Source organism: Strix aluco, chromosome 17 (genome assembly GCF_031877795.1).
Source record: "Strix aluco isolate bStrAlu1 chromosome 17, bStrAlu1.hap1, whole genome shotgun sequence".
Taxonomy (NCBI): Eukaryota; Metazoa; Chordata; class Aves; order Strigiformes; family Strigidae; genus Strix; species Strix aluco.
In genome coordinates, this window is record NC_133947.1 from 11,558,397 (window position 1) to 11,577,084 (window position 18,688).

Here is an 18,688-nt window from a genome sequence, read left to right on the forward strand (position 1 = left end):
GGCTCCCTGCAAAACTATCACGGAGCCCAGAGCTGCCTGCACACTGTGGCCTGGACACCACTCTGCAGGCAGCACACAGGCAGACAGGCCAGAGGGCTGGGGACAGTGGTGGCCCTGCCAGGGCACTGCTCTCCAGCCAGCCCTATGGCACCAGCAAGGGCTGAGCCTGGGGGAGGGACAGAGCTGGGTGGGGGGCTCCCTGCAGCCTGTATTCCACAGGCACAGGTGTATTATGGACTGCCTGCCCCTGGCTTGGCAGTGGGTACGACTGAGCTGGGCGGGGAGAGGGCCAGCCTGCAGGATGCTGGGGCTGCTCCAGACATGCTGCATGTGCCCTGCTCTGCAGTCAGGCATCCCCCGCCCAGCCCCTCAGAGCCCCCCAGCCCCTCATCTCTGCCTTCAGCCAGCGCTGCCCCTCTGCAGCCACCTCCCGGGGCTGCTTCCCCGCAAGGGCAGGATGAGGAGATGCCACCTGCCACCACAAGGGACGTCCCCACGATGCCCACACCCATCCCTACTCACCTTTCTGCCTCCATCATGCTCTTTCCCATGGGACCATCCTACGCATTGGTATATACCCGGCCGCTCTGCCCCGCGGTCGCGTACTGGCAGTGCCGAGCCCCGTCCCGTGCCAGCGGGCTCTGGTCCCTGCTGCTGCCGACGGCGAGCACGGCCTTCGCACTGCCCCATTTCCATCTGGGGTCTCTGACGGTGCTGCCTGGGGGCCGGCAGAAGAGGGTGGAGGAGCTGCAGGTGGAGGATTTCCTGGGGTGCACAGCAAGTGCGGAGCTGCACCTCAGCCCCTGCCTGGTGCAGGGCGTCTGGAGGAGCCCACGCGCTGGCTTCGCCTTCCTTCAAGTCTACCTTGGGGACCAGGACAGGCAGGTGCGTAAGGTACCATCCTACGGGGAAAAGGGAACATAGGGGAGCTGGGGACCCCTGCCCACCCTGCCCAAACACGCAGGGTACGTGGCAGTCACCAATACAAGCAACCATCCTTTGTGCTCCCGCAGCTCTTGTTACCCAAAGCAACTAAAAAGCCCCTGCAGATGTTACTGCAGAGCAGGACCAGCCAGCCCTGAGCAACTCCTGGCCTCCTGATGGATGGATCGGTACCATTCCTCAAGGCCAGGCTGGCCCTGCTCCTTCAGCAGATGGGATCAGTGACCAGGGAGGGCCAGAGCAGGTGAACTCCAGCTCTGCCACTGCTGTGCTGCACGGCCTCAGTCACCTCTCCTGATGCGGGAGGGTAAAAGGAAGCTGCAGGGCCCAGCGAGGCTGGTGGGTTTACTGGGGGCAAACACCATGGCTGAGCACGGCTGCTGGTGCGGCTGGGAAGGAGCCAGCCTGCCTAAACTGCAGGGCAAGCAGGTGAGAGCAGACAGCAGGGAGGATGTCCCTGCCCCAGCCTGATGTGGGACCTCTCCTCGCTCTGCTCAGGTGTCTGCTGAGGTGCTCCAGGAATACCCCTTCTTCGCCCATGGCCGGGGCTGGGTGTCCTGCTGCCCACACATGACCTCCCAACTCTACCAGCTCCCGTGCCAGCAGCTGGCCGTCGGGGACGTCTACATGGTGTGGAGCCCAAGGATGTGGGGACGTGACACCCCCAAGGCTTGGCAGGAGCCTCCCCCAGCACCTCGCAGGGACCGCTAGCTTAGAAACTGGGCTCCCCTCCCTCGGGGCAGGGCATGGCCAAGGAGCGAGCAGGCTCCTGGCACTGAGCCGTGCTGCGAACCCCTGCCAGGCAGCACCTCGGCACAGCCTGGTTCCCCCCACCTCGCCTCCCCTCCCCGGCCCTGCGGAGATGCTGGTTTCTCAGCAGTCACATTCCTCTGAGGGTGTTTATGGCTTTTCTGTCTCCCTGCTGTCCCAGGCTAAAATCACCCCTTTTAAGGGAGCCGCAGGACCGCGGGTTGCTGGAGCCTTGCCTGCTGCGGGCTGCTCCCTTGCAATATATTGCCTCGTTTACTGGGAAAGCAGCTTTGCCTTGTTTTTCTCTTGACTTCACAATTTACTGATAGAGTCAAAGCTGTGGCTCACTCCCAGCCCCATCCACGCACACCTCATAGAGAATAAGATCTATTTTCACCAGCAAGTGATTCACCTGCCTGGCACAGGTTCACCTTTCCCTTAGCAGCCAACTCCTCCCCAGCTCCATTCTCGCCCCCCAGCTCCCTGACTCACCTCCAAACCTCTAATAGACGGGAGAAACCTGAGCGGGAAGGGCAGGAGGAACAAGTCACGTTACATTTTCTCCTGATGATGGATGCACTTTGATGCTGGCTCCCCTGGGGACTTTTAGCAGGAGCTGAACTCTGTGTCGTGGAGAGGAGAAGAGGCATCATTCCTACCTGGGCTTGTGACCCGGATCTCCAGGGGACACCTCCCAAGGACCTGGGCATTTGCGGTCAGGGCGAGGGCTGTTGACACAAGACGGTGCCATCAAGCTGCACTGGAGGCACAAGGGAGGCAGGGATGCTGCAGCGGCCGAGGCAGACCCTCCAGGTATCTGGCAGGGCTTATTCTTAGGCTTCCTACCAGTAGTCACTGACTTCAGTGTCACCTCTGTCCCCTCTCACCTTCTGGCCAGGGGCCCGCACGCTTGGCCAGAAGCAAAAAAATCATTATGTGTAGCTGGCTTGCCTGTGTTGGTTTAATTGGAATAAAATGTGTGCCCCGCTGAGCGGCACGGCTTGTGCTGAAGAGCTGGGATGAGTCAGGCTCCGTGCTGGTGCTGATGATATCACTGCTTTTCCAACCCCCTCCCAGCAAGGCAGGACAGAGGCCACAGCAGCAGTGGCCTGGGTGTGTGTCACCCTGCGTGGGCAGCACCCACACGCACCATCCCCGCAGCAGGGACTCGGGCCACAGGGAGCCCCAGGGAACTCGGGGTGCTTCAGGGGACTCCTGTGCCCAGAAACAGTCTCCACACCTCGCAGTAGTAACCGGTGCCAGTCGACACAGACATGTCACATAGCTGAGACCTGAGCTAATTCCCTGGCCCTGCCTCCTCGCCTCCCCGCTGGCTGGCAGGGCAGGGCAGGGCAGGGGGTCAGCAGGGACGGCAGCAAATGGCTGCTGCTGCCCAGAGGCTGTGCCAGAACACACAAAGCTGGGAGCAAGCCAGAGCCAGCAGGTACCCAACAGAGATTTGCTCCTGCAGCTGCTCAGAGCCCATGGACCCCTCCTCTTGCTCCACCAGCTTGGCCCCCCAGTCCTCCAGGCCCAGGCCACCATGCTGGCAACCCATGCTCAGGTGGAAACAAACAGGCAGGACTGAGGGTGCTTTTTGGATATGGTTAAACATTCACGTGGACAAAGTTCATCCCTCGTAACCACCATGTGAGCTGAAGCCAGCAGCTACGGGCAAGTGCACAGGGTGCGGGCACCCGGTCCCCAGCACAAAGCGGTTTTTGGCAGCAGGAGCTCCCAGGAGGCTTGGGGGGGGACAGGAAAGCAACAGTAGCCAAAAACAGAGCTGGGACACAAACAATATCCAGTTATCTTTAGTCATCCAGACAGTGAGAGAAACACACTGAGAACGGGGCAGGCAGGCGGGACACACCACAGACACTGGAAACTCCCTTTCAGGCAGAGAAAAGGGCTGAGTGGATGCCCCCTCCTCGTCCCGGCTTGGCAGTGACCAGCCTGCGGGCAGAGATGGCGCTGGGCACGGCGAGGCACTGACTCACCCTGCTGAGATACAGGAAGGAGGCGGGCGGCCAAGTCCGCTTCTCTGCCAAGGAGCAGCCCTGATGTGCAGAGCTGAACGTGGGAGAAAACACCCCAGAGTGCGGTCTGCTGGGGGATGAGGGTCTCAGAAAGCCAGTGGTGAGCTGGGGAGGAAGCCCACGGCCCATCCATGCAGCGTGCTGTCGTCTCTCCTATGTGATTGCGTGAGCTGGGAATTTAGAGAAGAGAAAAAAAAAAAAACTAAAAAAGCAAAGATGAATGGTAACTGTGCTCCCTGCCCAGGCACAGAGACCCCTGCCTCCAGGCCTGCCCACCTCCTGCCACGCGTGGGGGGGCTGCAGAGCCCCTGCAGCCGGACACTGCGGGGCACACAGCTCTGCCTGGGGCAGCTGTGGATGGCGGGGGGGGACACCCTCTGCAGGGACCCTCCTTGGGGACCAGGGACCCCGCATGGGGACTCTCTATGGGTCGTGGAAACGCAGCGACCCTCCGTGAGGACCGAGTACGGGGCATGGGGACCCTGCTCTGCACGGGGACCCTCTGCAAGGGCCACCTCTGGGGACCGGCGACACACCCCCCCTCCCCGGGGACCGGAGACCCCCCTCCCAGCCTCCCGCGCCCATCATCCCCGCCGCAGGCCTCCCGCAGCCCGACCCCCCCCAGCCCCCAGCAGCGGCCAGCGGCCGGACCCCCGGCAGGGCAGCAGCCGGCCGGCGCCGCCGCGATGCCGCGGGGATGGGCGCTGGCACCGCCCCGCGCAGCGCCGAGCACCGCCCCGCAGCGCGCAGCATGGGCGAGCGGCGGGCGGCGGCGGGGAGCGGGGGGGCGGCCGCCCCGCGCTGAGCCCCGCCGCCCCGGCCCGGCCCGGCCCCATCCCGAGCCGGTCGCAGCAGCCGCCCGCCGCATGTCGGGGCCCGGGGCGCAGAGCCGCAGCCGGCGGCTGCCCGGTAAGTGCTTGGCGGGAGGGGAGCGGGGGCACCGGCACCGGGCGGGCGGGCAGGCAGGGCTCGGGCTGCCCGCGTCCCCCCCGCAACACCCACCCCATGCCCCTTGCAAGGCAGCCGTGGCACACCCCACACCCCCCCGCTTTCCTTCCCCCGCGGAGCTCCCGCTGCACCGACACCGCTCCCGGGCTGCTTCGGGCAGGGGCTGCCCGGGGAGCTCCACGCCTGGGACGGGGATGCTCGGGGCGGGGGGGGGCACCTGCCTGGGAAGTGGCTGATTTCGGGGACCTGTTGGGCCACGGGCTTGTTGCGGAGCGGCATGGGCACCCCTGGGAGCCCCGAGACCCCCCGGAGGAGCGGATTCCCCCGCACCCGTGGGGTTTCGGGGAAGAGGAGGCTGAGCGAGCGGCAGCCGGGGTGACAGGGGGGTCGCAGGGGGACCCTGCCCTGGATCCCTGCCCCGGGCTTGCCCCGCTGTTCCTCGGGCACTGCGCTGCCCTCCTGGGCTTTCTTGTCCTCACGCTTCTTTCTGCGTGAATCGAAGCAGGGCCCCGTAAATAGCAGGGTCTTATGACAGCCTCTGCCGGGGAAGGAGCTCTGGGCGGCAGCGATATTTTTAGTTCTGAGACACAGGGGATTTGGAGATCGCACGGAGGAGCGCAGGCGATGAAACCGCGGCACAGACAGGGGTTATAAGGTGCCATGTCCTCCCTCTCTAGTTCCCCCCTCTCATTGCTTTTCCCAGCAAGGGGCTCTGCCAAAACCACTGCCTCCCTCGCACTCGCCGGGTGCGTTTCCTCTCATCGGGGCTAGTTATTTTCTGCTGTGCTGCAACACGAGGTCAGACGTGCTGATTGAGAAAAGACCGTGCAGGGAATTAACGCTCAGGCAGCCGGCGTGTCCAGGCATCCCGTCTCCGCACAGCCTGGTCCTGCACAATTCTCTGGAGCATTCCCCGCTCTCCACACCAGCTGCTTCTCCCAAGGCTAAAGGAGCCAAAAGCCCTTGGAATTTACCCTTGTCCCACAGTGGTTTTGCTGGGGCAGGGTGATAGGGAAAGGCTTGTGATCGTGGCAGAGCCTCCTGGAAGATTTCGTGGCAGCCGAGGAGCTGCATCTTCCCCCCACCCCGTCTCCTCGCAGCACTGCACGGCACAGTCCAAGCTGGGCAGCGGTGGGGAGCCCTGGGCTGCTCTGGAGGAGCAGGGTCGGGGGGGTCGCGCTCTGGGAAAGTGCAGGAAGATGAGCAGAACCTGGCTGGGCGAGCCTTCCCCAGCTCTTTCATTCACCAGGGACCTGGTCCACAAGTGGAACGACCCCTGACTTAAACTCTGTTCACCACCCCATCACTCCCTGCCCCTTTCCACGGGTCAGGTTATTTTTCAGGACCTTCTTTAAATCCCTCAAAATCTCTGCAAGGTATTGCAGAGCCATGGCCTCAAGAAAAGGCCATCCCCATCCTCTCTTGGCCTTGTGCCTACACTAACAAGCCTTCTCCCACCCCCAGATACACCCCTTCTATTTGCTGGCACCGAGGGGGGATTGTACTGGGATCCTGCGGGCCAAGGAGGAATGAAAAACACATCCCCCTCCCAGCGGAAGCACAGCCACATAATTGAACTGTGCTCTGCTCCCAGCCCAGACGCTGGGTGGGAGAACACCCTTAGCTTGGTGCTCCCAGCACCCTCATGCCCTGTCTGGCCCTCACCCTGTGCTAACTGCACCCCAGCACTTGCTTCTCTCCCAGCCTGCTTGGATGAGGGTGTGGATGGGAGAGCTCGCAGTGGTTTGCTTCGCGGCCAGCCCTCCCACGCCTTTCCCCACCACGGCGGTGGCCATGAGCCCACACCAGGCGAGGGCTGGCCCCTCGGTGGCCCTGGCAGGACAGAGGGACCAGTGGGGCCAGTGTCCTTGCCCACAGCCCACCCTGTGGGCAGCTGCCTGGCAGCAGGCGAGAAGGAAATCCCTGCCTGCACCTCCTGGGGGGGATCCTGCCCTGCCCTGCCCACCCAACCTCTGCACCAGCATTTGGCCCCGGTTCCTCTCTGAGCCACGCTGGCTAATAAGCTGTGAGAGCCGGAAGGATTTGAAGGCAGCGGGGTGCTCGGTGCCATCGCAGCCGCGCTGGGCGGTTCAGCCAGCGGGGAAGAGCCTGGCTCTGAATGCTGATCAGCCTCCGGCCCCTTGGCTGAGTGGGCTGTAGTAATAACCATGACAATAGTAATAAAAGCCAGGCCACCAGCAGGTACCGACAGATCCCCCACGGTGCACAGGGGCCGCATTGTGTGTGCGAACGTGTCCCGCGGTGGGAACATGCCAGCCGGATGAGACAATCCCCACGGCTGACAGCCGGGGAGTGTGACCGGCCGTCACATGGGGAAGGGCCGCGGCAGGGAATGCCGCTCTCCTTTATTTCCCCTGCAAGGGTTGCTGAGGAGCGGCTACACTAGCAGGGCTGTTCACTCCCCTCAGGCCCGGAAGAGCCCCGGGAGGGGGGAAGGCTCCATCCCCGACTCTCACCGCGGTCACGGGTCAGGCAGGGCCAAGCACAGCCCAGCTGCCGTCTCCCGCTGCCGGCATTCCTTACATAATGGGATCTCAGTGCTCGTGCCCAACTCCCCGGCGAGAGCTCGAAAACAAGTTCATAAACAGGTCCTGCTAATTTCTCCCACAAGAGAAATCCTGGCGCCCACAGGAATGCTGCCACCAGCACTCGTCCTGACTCTCCCCAAGCACCCTTACCCCGAGTATCGGTCATGTGCTGGGGAGAGATGGGCAGTGAGAACATTAATGGCACACATCAGCCACGCTCAGGGTGCTCGGGGCAGTGCCCGCTAGCATTTTGGTTTATTTTGTTTTTGCACTGCAGGAGGACTTAGAGACTCTCCTCATTACCTCCACAGTGGGTCCCTTTGGCAAGATGCAGCATGGAGAGACGGTCTGTCACCCCGAATCTGGGCACTGGCACAGCCTCTGCCCTGAGCCCCAGCTCCCTCCGGCCGGAGCCCGATGGGCTCTCCTCGGTGTGCTGAGCTGCGGCTGTTTGCTGTGGATTCGGCACAGCCAGGCTGGGGGGCAGAGCTCTGCCTGGGACAGACAGTACAGGGCTGGCTCCAGCTGCTGAAAGGAGCCAACTCCATAACCAGTGCCCCGGTCACCCCCCTCCTTGTCCCTGGCTCTATCCTCCCCTGCAGATAGCCCGGGGGAGGCAGGAGGTTTTTGCCTTACTCCAGCTGCACCGGGCTGCAGCCACCAGTCAGCCTTGTGAGGAAAGCCGGGTGCTGCGCAGCACACCCAGCCTCTGCACCAGAGCAGGCACCCAGTGCTGAGGACAGACAGACACACCGGGGCGAAGGCCCCTTCAGGCAGCCAGCATCGCCGCCCTGGGCATCGCAGGAAGCAGCACGGAGCAGCAGCAGAGGACCAGAGCCTCTTCCAGAAAGCGTGTGGTGACTGGCTCTGAGTCACGGCGCATCCCCGCGCTGTGCTGCAGGCACAGCCCGGCCTCCCGGGGCAGGCGGCTGCAGATGATGGGGTTTAGCTGAAGGATGCCCCAGAAACAGGGTGCTGAGGAGCCCGGAAAGTGCTCTCAGGAGGATGTGTCGTTGATCTCCAGGACATCTCCCCAGGCCCACCACCTCTCTCCTGTTTGGGTCCTCTGCTGCTCCATACTGCTGCCAGCCAGCCCCCCGCCTCCGCTGTCCTTGCCCCTGCTCCTGCCAGACAGGGTGGGGATGCTGCTCGCTGTTCCCTCCTCCCCAGCCTGGAGGAGTGGAGGGTTTGGGCCTTGCTCAGGCAGAGCAGAGGATGTTTGTTTGGTTTCCTTGGTTACTGCACTGCCTGCTCCAGTAATCACATTTTCCTTATGCCGGCTGGGCCAAGAGCAGCAGAGAGGAAATCTGGACTGGTTGAGGTCAAACACCAGCCTGGGAACAGCCGGGGCCACCAGCCACAGCCCCTCTATGCCATTTGGGTCCTTGCTGTTGTGGTACACAACCCAAAAGGGAGGTACCAGGCCCAGGGATAAAGCAACAAGCTCCTTCACCAACAGCCCAAGGCCTTTCGTGAGAGCCAAGGACACAGGCACCAGTGTTGAACTGCGGGAGGAATTACAGGAATGAAAATGTTTGTGCAGGCAGAAGCCAAGCTGGCTGTGCAAGCGGGGGATGTGAACGGGGGAGCCTGCAAGCGTGGGTGCGGCTGTATTTATAGCGACTGTGGCAGCAGGGGTGCACGTGTGCAGGAGTGACAGTGTTGCTGATGCCTTTTATTCCTGATTCGTCCCTCAGCCCAGAAAGCCTGGAGCGCTAACACCAATTCTTGTCTCTGGGAGTTTCCCCTGGTTGTTAGCGTTCACAGACAACCCTCTGTTTTATAGCAAGGAAACTGAAACTTGAACATGTGCAAACCATGGTTGATCTCATAACAACACCCTTTCCCCCCTCGATAATTCACTTCAGCAGTTGTGAACGCAGCATCTGAGCTCCCTGCTCCCGGCTGCCCTGCCTCTTGGAAGCGAGATCTGAGGCTCCAGCACAGCAGGTGCTGGTGACGCTGCTGTTCTGGTGGGTAACATCTATTCATGATGACTAAAGCAATGTGCGCTGGTAAAGCAGAGCAGAAGGGAATCACCTGCCCTCCAGCACAGCCGTACTGCGTGAGCTGGGACGGGCAGAAGGGCTCGGACAGCCCTGCCTGGCCTGACCCTCCTCACCTTTCTCCCCAGCTGACATGGAGCAGGCGCAGCGGAGCCTGGATGCAGAGCAGATGCAGCAGCAGCAGCTGAAACTACGGGACCGGCAGAAGTTCTTTGAGGAGGTTTTCCAGCACGACGTGGATTTCTTCTTCCCTATGTCTCACCTGCAAATAGAGCATCGGAGACGTAAGTGCTGCAGGCACCAGCACAGGGCTGGGGGTGTTTCAGGGAACGATGACACAGGCGTTAGAGATCGGTGGGACATCCCCAGTCTAAAGATGGCCAGGGACACGCATGTCCTGCGCTGAGACAGGACCACACACGCTGCGTGTGGGTGCGCTGTGGATTACTCACACCACTTAAGTCACTGCACATGGGTACCCACGCTGGCGCCCTGCATAGCCACTGGCTTCAGACAGGCTCCTCCAGACAGCAGTTTGGGGCAGGGACAAGGGCTTCAGGGAGACAGCAGAGGCTTCCAGAGGGATGTTTTAAGGAAACATGATTTTCCTGGGGGCCTCTTACCAGCAAGTAGAATTCAGTTCCCCACAGCAAGGCTGGCCTCCCTCCTCAGGGTCCTGCCTGCACAGGGCTCACAATGCCCATTGCCTGGCACTAGCACTCACCTTTTTGCTGGCCTCTGTCTCTGCAGCCCCCTTAGGCAGCATTTCCTCCATGGAGGTGAATGTGGACATGCTGGAGCAGATGGACATGATGGACCTGTCAGACCAGGACACCGTGGACGTGTTTCTAGGCTGTGGGACAGAGGAGAGCAGCATTGCTGGGCCCCTGCCAGGTACGTGCAGTCCTGAGCCTTTTGCGGGCCAGGCTGGGAGCCCTTCCTGCCTCTAGTACCCACATTGGCTTGTTCCTCAGCCCCAGCCACCCTGTGTGCAGATCCACACACACTCATACAAAGACAAGACACTTGGTGCTGGGGTCTGTGAGGCAGGAGGGAGCTCACCCTGAGCTGGTCCACGTCAGTATCCACCTCCACAGCCCAGAGGTACAGACCCCTGTAAATACCTCATGCTGCAGAAGATAGGAGAGCACAGGCACTTTCCAGAGTCTGTGGGGCAAATTCTCTTGTCCTGAAAGCTCCTCTGCAGCAGCCAGTGTCATGTCACGATTTCCCAGGTCCCCACCACACTGCAGAGCTCACTGTGCCGAGCAGGAAGGCTGCAGGACCCCGGGGAGCTGGGCTTGGGTCCCTCAGGAAACACCTGGGGTGTCAGCACGCACACATGCTGTAGTGATTCACCAAAACCAAGCCAAATGTCTCCTTGCCTGCTGCAGCCAATGGCCTCACAGCATGGCTCCAAGCTGTGTTTCATGCGAGACAGAAAAGGCTCCACTGCCAGGAGCGGGGATGTGCGGCACTGCCCAGAGCCAAGCCGGGGGTGTGAGATGGGGAGCAGCCAGGAAAGCACAGCCTGCTGACGAATAAGACATGTGTGTTGAAGGGGCTATCTGTGAAGCTTAGGGAGCAATAAATCTCCAGAAGCCGTTTTCTTTCTCTTACCACTCTCTCCTCCAGGGGCAGATGCCAGCCAGTGCCCAGAGGAAATCACCCTGCAAGTGCCCAACGCAGCCGAGAGCAAGTCACGCATTTCCTCCACGTCCTCTGTCTCCACGGATCTGAATAGCCTGGACACCAGCGAGGAGGGGGCCGAGACCCCCGTGGTGCAGTCGGATGAGGAGGACCTGCAGGAGGACAGTCCCAAAGAGCAGGTGGCAAGAAGCTAGCAGCCAGCTCTGCCCTGCTCCCAGCCTCCTCCGTACAGACCTGCCAGCCCCAAGGAAGGAAAGCTGCTGGCGCTCAGTAAACCCCCTCCTGGACTGCTGCCCTGCGGGAGGGGAGAGATGGTTTTCCCCTCCTCTTCCTCCGCAGGTTCTCCTGGCAGCCAAAGGAGAAGGAAAGGGGTATTGTAGGCTCCCAGAATTAACTCTTCAGGCTTTGCTGCTAACAATCCCTGCTTCACTCCCCCAAAATGCTCAGCATCCCACACCCTCACCATTCCCAGAAAGCATCCCTTGGGATCCCAGCTCCCCTTGTCCTACTGACAAAGGTCCCATCCAGACAAGCATTTAACGATGGCATACAGAGAAATAACACTCTGATCTAATCAAGCAGTGGGTGCGTGTGTTATTGGGAGAAAACAGCACGGGGGGTGAGGGTTAGGTGGAGATTGCAGGAGGGAGAGCAGTGTAAAGCCAGTGTGCTAAGGGTGACACACAGGAGAAAAATGAAGCCTCCTGAAGCACAGCCCAGCTCCAGCACAGGGATAATTCCTGCGCCCAGGGTGGGAGCAGATTACACGGACCTTGGCAGAGAAGGGTGGCTCTTAGTGGAGCAGGTCACCATACTGAGCAACATGGGTGCTGCCTCCAGGAGGGAGAGAGCCAGCGGCTGCAGTACAGATGCTGCTGACCTGAGCTACCTGCCATGAGTACGCGGGGGATTTCCCATGCTAATCGGCTGCGTGGGGAACATCAGCACACGCAGCACCAGCAGCGGCTGCTCCCCCAGCACAGCATGATGGCAGCAGCTCTGGCGGGAGGCTGCTTTAGAGTAGCAAAGGAAGAACCATTGAAATGAAGCCACTTTGCAGCCTGCTCCCTGCAGGACAGGTCAAGAGGAGTCAGGCACTAAGCTGGCCAGGGGCCCGCTGCCGCTATCAGTGGCTGCAGGCCAGGAAAGCGCTGTCCCTGCTCGGCCTGTGTCAGCACAACCATGGTCACCCCCACGAGGAAAGGAACCTGGAAGATAAGCGACAGTACCCAGGGAATGCTCCTCATCCCAGCTGCTTCCCAGGGATGTTCAGACCTTACTGCACTCCCTCCTGTGACAGCCAACCTTTCGTGTGACCAGATGGAGCTCCCCAGTTATCCAGGAACGATGGCCGGAGCGGGAGGCATTGGAAGTGCCGTCAGATTGCCCCCGTCGTTGCTGCCTTGCTGTGGCTGCAGTTTGCTTCCTCCCGGGGTGGCCCCAGGCTGGCAGCCGGTGGAAGTAGGGTGCTTCCGGACAGCTCTGCACCCGCAGATAGACGCTGTCCTCCGGAAAGGGGACGTCAAGGAGAGAGGGAGAGCAGACAACAGCGGCGAGAGCTGAGGAGAGGAAGTCACTCCGGGGACGGGAACAGTCCTTGCAGCGTCCTCGTGCGCAGTAAAGCCTTGCAGCGAACCACCCCAGCTCAGGCCGCACGAGAGCTCCCCCAGTTTTAAGAGCCGGGGGAGGGAGCCTTCGGGGAGCTCCCCACAAAATAGACGCCCTCGCGCCGAGGCTGGGGGCAGCTGCTGCCGGGTGCTCTCCGCCGGCCGGGCTCAGACAGAGCCAGGCAGGCGCTTCCCCCGACCCCGGGCCGGGGCAGGCGCCAGGCTCCGGCCCGGCTCCTTGCAGCCGCCCCCCGCCCAAGCGGGAGGAAAACCCTCGGGCCTCGGGCCGGGCCCTCGCCGGGAGCGGGGAGGCGAGGCCGGGCCGCGGCTGCGGCGCCGCGTCTCCATGGCAACCCCGGAAGCGGCCGCTATTGGCCGCGCGGCCGGAAGCGGAAGTGGGCGGCGGGACGATGGCGGCGGCGGCGGCGCTGCTCCTGCTGCTGCTGGCGGCGGCGGCGGGGCCCGGGCGGGCGGGCGAGGGGCGGGCGCAGCGGGACGCGCTGCGGGAGGAGCTGCTGCTGAGCCCGCTGCCCGCCGGGGACGTGGCCGCCACCTTCCAGTTCCGCACGCGGTGGGACGCGGACCTGCCGCGGGGCGCAGGTAGGACGGGGCGGGACCGAGCCGCTATTGGCTGGGGCGCGGCGCAGGGGGCGGGGCTAGTCGCTGAGTGACGGCGCGCCGTGATGGGGGTCATGACGTTACCGCGTTAGGGGTGACGTTAGTGCGGGCGAGTGACGTCAGAGGCGGGGGGAGGTTGCTGAGGGGAGCGGGAGCAGGGCAGAGCGAGGCGGTGATGTCAGCACGAGCGGGCTCGGCGCGGCGATGGAGCGGGCTGTGTGACAGGAGCAGGCCGGGGCAGGACGCGTGTTTGGCCAGGCCCTGGCGTGGTGTCGGGGCAGGAGACGGGCAGGGGCTAACGCTGCCCGCAGTGTCTCACTACAGGCTCTTCCCGAAGGCGCTGGGGCGGCTGGTGGCGGCGCTGGGCGTGCAGGAGCTCCACCTCGCCCTCACCCAGGGCTTCTGGCGCACCCGGACCTGGGGGCAGCCGCCCCTCCAGGCACCTGCTGGCGCCGAGCTCTGGGTCTGGTTCCAGCCCACTGTCACGGAGTAGGTACCCTGGCCATAGGTCTGTCCCTCTGGGTCCTCTCTGTGGCCACCACTCCCGGGAGCTGTTGCCCTTTTCACACAAAGCAGCCATGGTGTGTGTAGAGGCCTCCTGGGTTGGAAAATGTCCCCCGGCATAAAGAGCCCACAACCCCAGGAGCAGCTCTAAGGAAAAGCATTACGTAGCCCCACTCAGTGCACAGGGCAGGATGTGGTGCTGAGGGCAAACCCTTGTTCACTAAAGGAATAAGTAATTCCCTTTTGGGCTCTGTGATGACAAACCCCTTGCTGCATTAATATGATAGGGTTATATCTTTATCTCTCATCCGTGACTCACTTCCTTTGACTCCCATCCAATATCTGTCACCATCTCCCTCGGCTCACAGTCCTGTTTGAGCTGCAGCAGCTCTGTGTGGACTCACAGAGCTCTCTCCTCCCTACAAGTGGCCCGTTCTGGGTCTGCAGATCGGGTCAGCCTTCAGCGCTGCACCAAGGTGTTGCTTTAGGTCTCACAGCCCCTTCCCCATACACCGCACGTCACCTCCTGCATGCTCCCTGTTCCCTCAGCCTGCCTCCTCACATACCAGCTGCACCCACCACCGGGTCCCTGGCTGTCTGAAGCTCTGCCAGCCCTGGGGCTGCCCCTGCAGTGAATGTCCCCCAGATTTCATGCGTTAGAATAAAATACCAAGAGAGCTGGAGAGTGCAATGACCAGCAGCCTCTGCGTGCCCGCTCCTGGCAGCCTCTGAAAGCCAGCGTGGTCATCCCAGTGTGTTTATTGAATGTTACTGACTTAATGCTTGTTGTTCCGAGGATTCAAGCTGCTGAGTAATTTCTGGTATCTGTTCTCGCACAGTGTTGACAAAGCCTGGAAAGAACTGAGTAACATCCTCTCAGGAATATTTTGTGCTTCTCTCAACTTCATTGACTCAACCAACACAGTCACTCCAACGGCGTCCTTCAAACCCCTGGGCTTAGCCAACGGTGAGCCCGGCCTGCACTTGGCTGCCTGGCTCTGCTCTCTCACTCTTGCCTCTAGCTTTGGTTCCACCCTGTGCCACCGCGGGGAGTCCAGACACAGATCCTGCAACAGCTCTGGGTTTGGGTGTGTACAACAGGGTCTGTTACCTCCTCCTGGAAGCATTTCCTCTCCCTACAAAAGAGGCTTGGATTTGAACAGAGGAAACCCACAAGCAGTACCTGACATGCTCCCAAGCCCTCATCTGTCTCTCTGAGAAGCATTTTACAAAACAGTGAGGACTGGAGGATTTAAGGCACTCATGAAAAAAATCTGCTAGAATATACTCTTACCTATTCTTTCCAAATCACCCCGAAGAGAGGGATCTATTCCTGATTGAGCTCATGGCATTTCAGGGATATTGAGAGGGTGGTGGGCTGTGGGGTACGCTGCGGGGTGGAACAGGTCTGCTTCTGCTCTCATGCCTGTAGCAGTACCAGCCTGTTGACCCCCCACCTCCCTGCCCAGGGACAGATCACCATCTCCTGCGATATGCTGTCCTGCCCCGGGAGGTCGTCTGCACAGAGAACCTCACACCTTGGAAGAAGCTGCTCCCATGTGGCTCAAAGGTAAGGGTCAGTCCTGCTGCCTCGCTGGGCCACTCTCGAAGGAGCTGGGTCCCCGACAGCAATGCGGGAGCGTGCACTGGGAAGTCTCAGCAGGGTCTTTCTCTCAGTGGGAGCAGAGAACAGACCTGGGGCTGAGTTTCTCCTTTTCTCCCTGCAGGCTGGGCTTGCTGTGCTGCTGAAGGCCGAGCGCTTATTCCACAGCAGCTACCACTCACAGGCAGTGCACATCCGCCCCATCTGCAGGGTAAGTGTGAGGCTCAGGGCTCCCTTCTTTAACACCTCCAAGAGAAAATCCAAAGCCTTCTTGTGACACTGCAGGGTGACACACCGGTTTGCCCAGCTCCCCTGTGGGGGCTTCACTGTGTCTAACACAGCTGTCGTCCTGCTTCTCTGGTCTCACCTGCGTCCCCAGGGGATTCTTGCAGTCCTGGTGGACTTCCAACTCTGTCCTGGTGTCCTGCCCCTCCAGAAGGTGTGATCAGAGCCACCTGTCTCTCTCTTGTGCAGGATGCCTCCTGCCTGGCTGTGTCCTGGGAGCTCAGACAGACCCTCACTGTGGTCTTTGACACCTTTTCCAGTGGCCAAGGAAAGAAAGGTAAGCTCAGCGGTAGTGCACTGTGGTCCTCAAGTGCCCCCCGCCTGCAGCACTTCACCTGCCACTGACTTTTCTTCCTGCAGACTGGTCCCTCTTTAAGATGTTCTCTCGCACACTTACTGACGCGTGTCCTCTGGCATCGCAGAGCAAAGTCTATGTTGACATCTCCCCTAAGAACAAGGTAATGCTCGCAGACCAGAGAACAACCCCTGCTCCCTCAGTTCAGCCACTTTGAGTGGCTCTGAAACATCCTCACCTCCACCCCCTGGATAGCCAGATGCTCCAGGAGCCCTCCAGCACTAATGAAGGGAGCTGGTTTCCCTCCTCTGAGCAGGGCTGCGGGGATGAGTGTGGTGGTGTTAGTAAGAGTGCTGAGCTGGCCGTTGGGGGGTAGAGCTCAGGGCCAGCCAGAGGGGCTTTGCCCAGCACTGCCACTTACTTCAAGGGACGCTTTTCTTTTTATGGTCGATTTGCTTTCTCAGGAAAAGGAGTTATTGGAAGTGACCCCCGCTCCAGCATCTGTATACGAGGCTATTGTCCAGGGAGACAAGAGAACCTACGCCGTCTATGACCTGCTGAGCCCCTCGCTCTTCAATACGTCTCGCAGCCTTAATGTGCAGCTGAAGTGGAAGCGGCCCCAAGACAGCTGTGAGTGACCAGAACTTCACTCCTCCTGCACCGCTGGTCAGGGCTGCAGGCCTAAAAATCACCTGGCACGGCCCACCACTCCTGTGTCCTTTCCTCTCTTGCAGCGGAACTGCCGACACCCGTACTCCACGCTCAGCGCTACGTGAGTGGATACGGGCTGCAGACTGGAGAGATCAGCACTCTCATCTACAACACTCACCCGTACCGGGCCTTCCCCGTGATGCTGCTGGAGACTGTGCCGTGGTATCTGCGACTCTATGTGCACACTCTGACTATCATCACGAAGGGGAAGGAAAACAAGCCAAGTAAGTAAACCCTCCTGGCAGCACATGCCGCCCGATTCCCTTGGCACAAGCAGCTCATTCCAGAGATGGTTTAGCCCCTCCCTCGGGCCCCAGTGATCACTGGGTAACTGGACTGCAAAACAAAACATTTTAGGATGTTTTCGTAGCCTTCAGTTCAGCGTTCACAGCAGATGAGACTTTATTAAGTCTGTTTCATGAGGCACATGGGTAGTGTTTCATAACCCAACAAGGGTCTAAACCAAAGTGAATTGATTTTTGTAGTAAAGGAGGCTTGATTTAAAACTGATGACTGGGTCTTATTTAGCATTTGTACCTTTCCTTATGACCACCTGACTTTCGTGGGTCATCAGCTCTAAAGACCAGCCAGATTTAGCCTTAATACATGCTTTTTGCTATCTGTGCATCTTCACTTGCCCAGAAAACCTTTCCCGGGAGTGGGGAAGCAGGAGCACCCACCCTATGGGAGACGTTCAGGCAATGTGAGATTGGACAAGGTCCCCCCGGTGCCACTGAGGTGTCTCTTTGGGGTTAGGTTACATCCACTACCAGCCAGCCCAGGACCGGAGACGCCCTCACCTCTTAGAAATGTTGATCCAGCTGCCAGCCAACTCCGTCACCAAGATCACAATCCAGTTTGAGAGGGCCTTACTGAAGTGGACAGAGTACACACCTGACCCCAATCATGGCTTTTACGTCAGGTAACAACGTACCTGAGCTCCTCATCCCCTTCTGAGCCTTGCGTAGGACTTGCTGCCCAGGTCTCTGGGGACAGGAAAAACTCTTGCTGTCTCTCTGCTGGCAGGACTGACACTTGCATGTCCTTTGTCTCCTTAGCTCATCTGTGCTTAGTGCCCTGGTGCCCAGCGTCATTGCGATGAAGGACGTGGATGTGGAGCAGAGCCCTCTCTTCACCTCGCTGTGAGTGTGCCTGTGCTGGGGAGCGGGGCCGTGCCGCAGCACCTGGGGGCTACTGGCCACTGTCATCCTGTCTGGTGAGCACGGAGCAGCGGTCCTGTGCGGGCTGACGCCCCCTTTCCTGATTCCACTCTCCAGGTTTCCTTCCTCTGATGGCTCCAGCTATTTTGTGCGCCTCTACACGGAGCCGCTGCTGGTGAACTTGCCGACGCCTGACTTCAGCATGCCCTATAACGTCATCTGCCTGACCTGCACCGTGGTGGCAGTGTGCTACGGCTCCTTCTACAACCTGCTGACCAGAACGTTTCACGTGGAAGAGCCGAGCCGGGGCGGGCTGGCCAAGAGGCTGGCCAACATCATCCGCAAATTCAGGGGGGTGCCCCCGCTCTGAGAGAAACCGGGGCAGCCGGCGCTGGCCACAGGGCTCTGTGGGGAGACGCAGGGAGCAGAGTGCTGCTGCCTCTGGTCTTTGCTGGAAGCAGCCTGCTCCATTTTGCTGCCTGGATCTCTCTTTGGGATTCAACAAGCTGGGAGACTGCTCCCATCATTAAAATGGGAAACGGCTCTAAGCCCACTGACTACTGAACTGCGCTGCTGCAGGACTGGGAAAGGTGTAAGACTTCTGTTGGGGAGGGGGGTAACTTATGTGCTGGGAACAATGCTGGAAGTAAACTTGAACTGTTTTGTACATTTGTGCTGCTCCTGGTTGGTTTTACTTTCTCAACCCCACAGGCAGAGTTGACCCTGTAAGACGCTACCTGAGTCAGCTGGGAGGAGATGCAGACACAGTAAGGGGAGGGGGTGTGATCTGCAGCGAAGAGATGGGTTCACCTCTACCATCTCACCTCCCACAACTGCCACGTTTCACAGCTCCCTTCTGCCACACTTCACCACATTTGATCCAGTTTGCGGGTGAATGGTTGGCCATGGTGTATGTCTGTCCCCTCAGCCACGGAAAGGGTTTGTTTTCTTTCTCAGGAAAAAGTTCTTGCTCCCAGCTTCTCTTGCAGCATTTGAAACCCTTCCACCTGCTCACCCCTCT

At 60.4% G+C, this 18,688-nt stretch overlaps 2 protein-coding genes across 2 annotated transcripts; both read left to right on the top strand.

Moving 5' to 3' along the window:
* The first annotated feature begins 4,489 nt into the window (after positions 1 to 4,489).
* DBNDD2 (dysbindin domain containing 2) lies at positions 4,490 to 11,462 on the top strand. Its single transcript, XM_074843588.1, has 4 exons — positions 4,490 to 4,640; positions 9,363 to 9,518; positions 9,985 to 10,128; positions 10,870 to 11,462. The coding sequence occupies exons 1-4, from the start codon at positions 4,598 to 4,600 to the stop codon at positions 11,076 to 11,078; spliced, it is 552 nt and encodes a 183-aa protein (XP_074699689.1). The 5' UTR covers positions 4,490 to 4,597; the 3' UTR covers positions 11,079 to 11,462.
* A 1,424-nt stretch (positions 11,463 to 12,886) lies between these two features.
* Positions 12,887 to 18,336, top strand: PIGT (phosphatidylinositol glycan anchor biosynthesis class T). Its single transcript, XM_074843587.1, has 12 exons — positions 12,887 to 13,091; positions 13,421 to 13,598; positions 14,453 to 14,580; positions 15,083 to 15,183; positions 15,341 to 15,427; positions 15,691 to 15,778; positions 15,862 to 15,959; positions 16,261 to 16,426; positions 16,531 to 16,731; positions 17,264 to 17,429; positions 17,566 to 17,649; positions 17,785 to 18,336. Exons 1-12 carry the CDS (start codon positions 12,902 to 12,904, stop codon positions 18,035 to 18,037), a joined length of 1,740 nt encoding a protein of 579 aa, XP_074699688.1. The 5' UTR covers positions 12,887 to 12,901; the 3' UTR covers positions 18,038 to 18,336.
* The last annotated feature ends 352 nt before the right edge of the window (positions 18,337 to 18,688 follow it).

Excerpts from the sequence above, each read along its gene's own strand:
- DBNDD2 (XM_074843588.1), top strand. The coding sequence starts at position 4,598 with ATGTCGGGGCCCGGGGCGCAGAGCCGCAGCCGGCGGCTGCCCG. Across the intron at positions 9,519-9,984 it reads GCAAATAGAGCATCGGAGAC|CCCCCTTAGGCAGCATTTCC; the intron begins GTAAGTGCTGCA and ends CTGTCTCTGCAG. Across the intron at positions 10,129-10,869 it reads CATTGCTGGGCCCCTGCCAG|GGGCAGATGCCAGCCAGTGC; the intron begins GTACGTGCAGTC and ends TCTCTCCTCCAG.
- PIGT (XM_074843587.1), top strand. The coding sequence starts at position 12,902 with ATGGCGGCGGCGGCGGCGCTGCTCCTGCTGCTGCTGGCGGCGGCGGCG. Across the intron at positions 15,779-15,861 it reads CAGTGGCCAAGGAAAGAAAG|ACTGGTCCCTCTTTAAGATG; the intron begins GTAAGCTCAGCG and ends TTCTTCCTGCAG. Across the intron at positions 16,427-16,530 it reads GAAGCGGCCCCAAGACAGCT|CGGAACTGCCGACACCCGTA; the intron begins GTGAGTGACCAG and ends CCTCTCTTGCAG.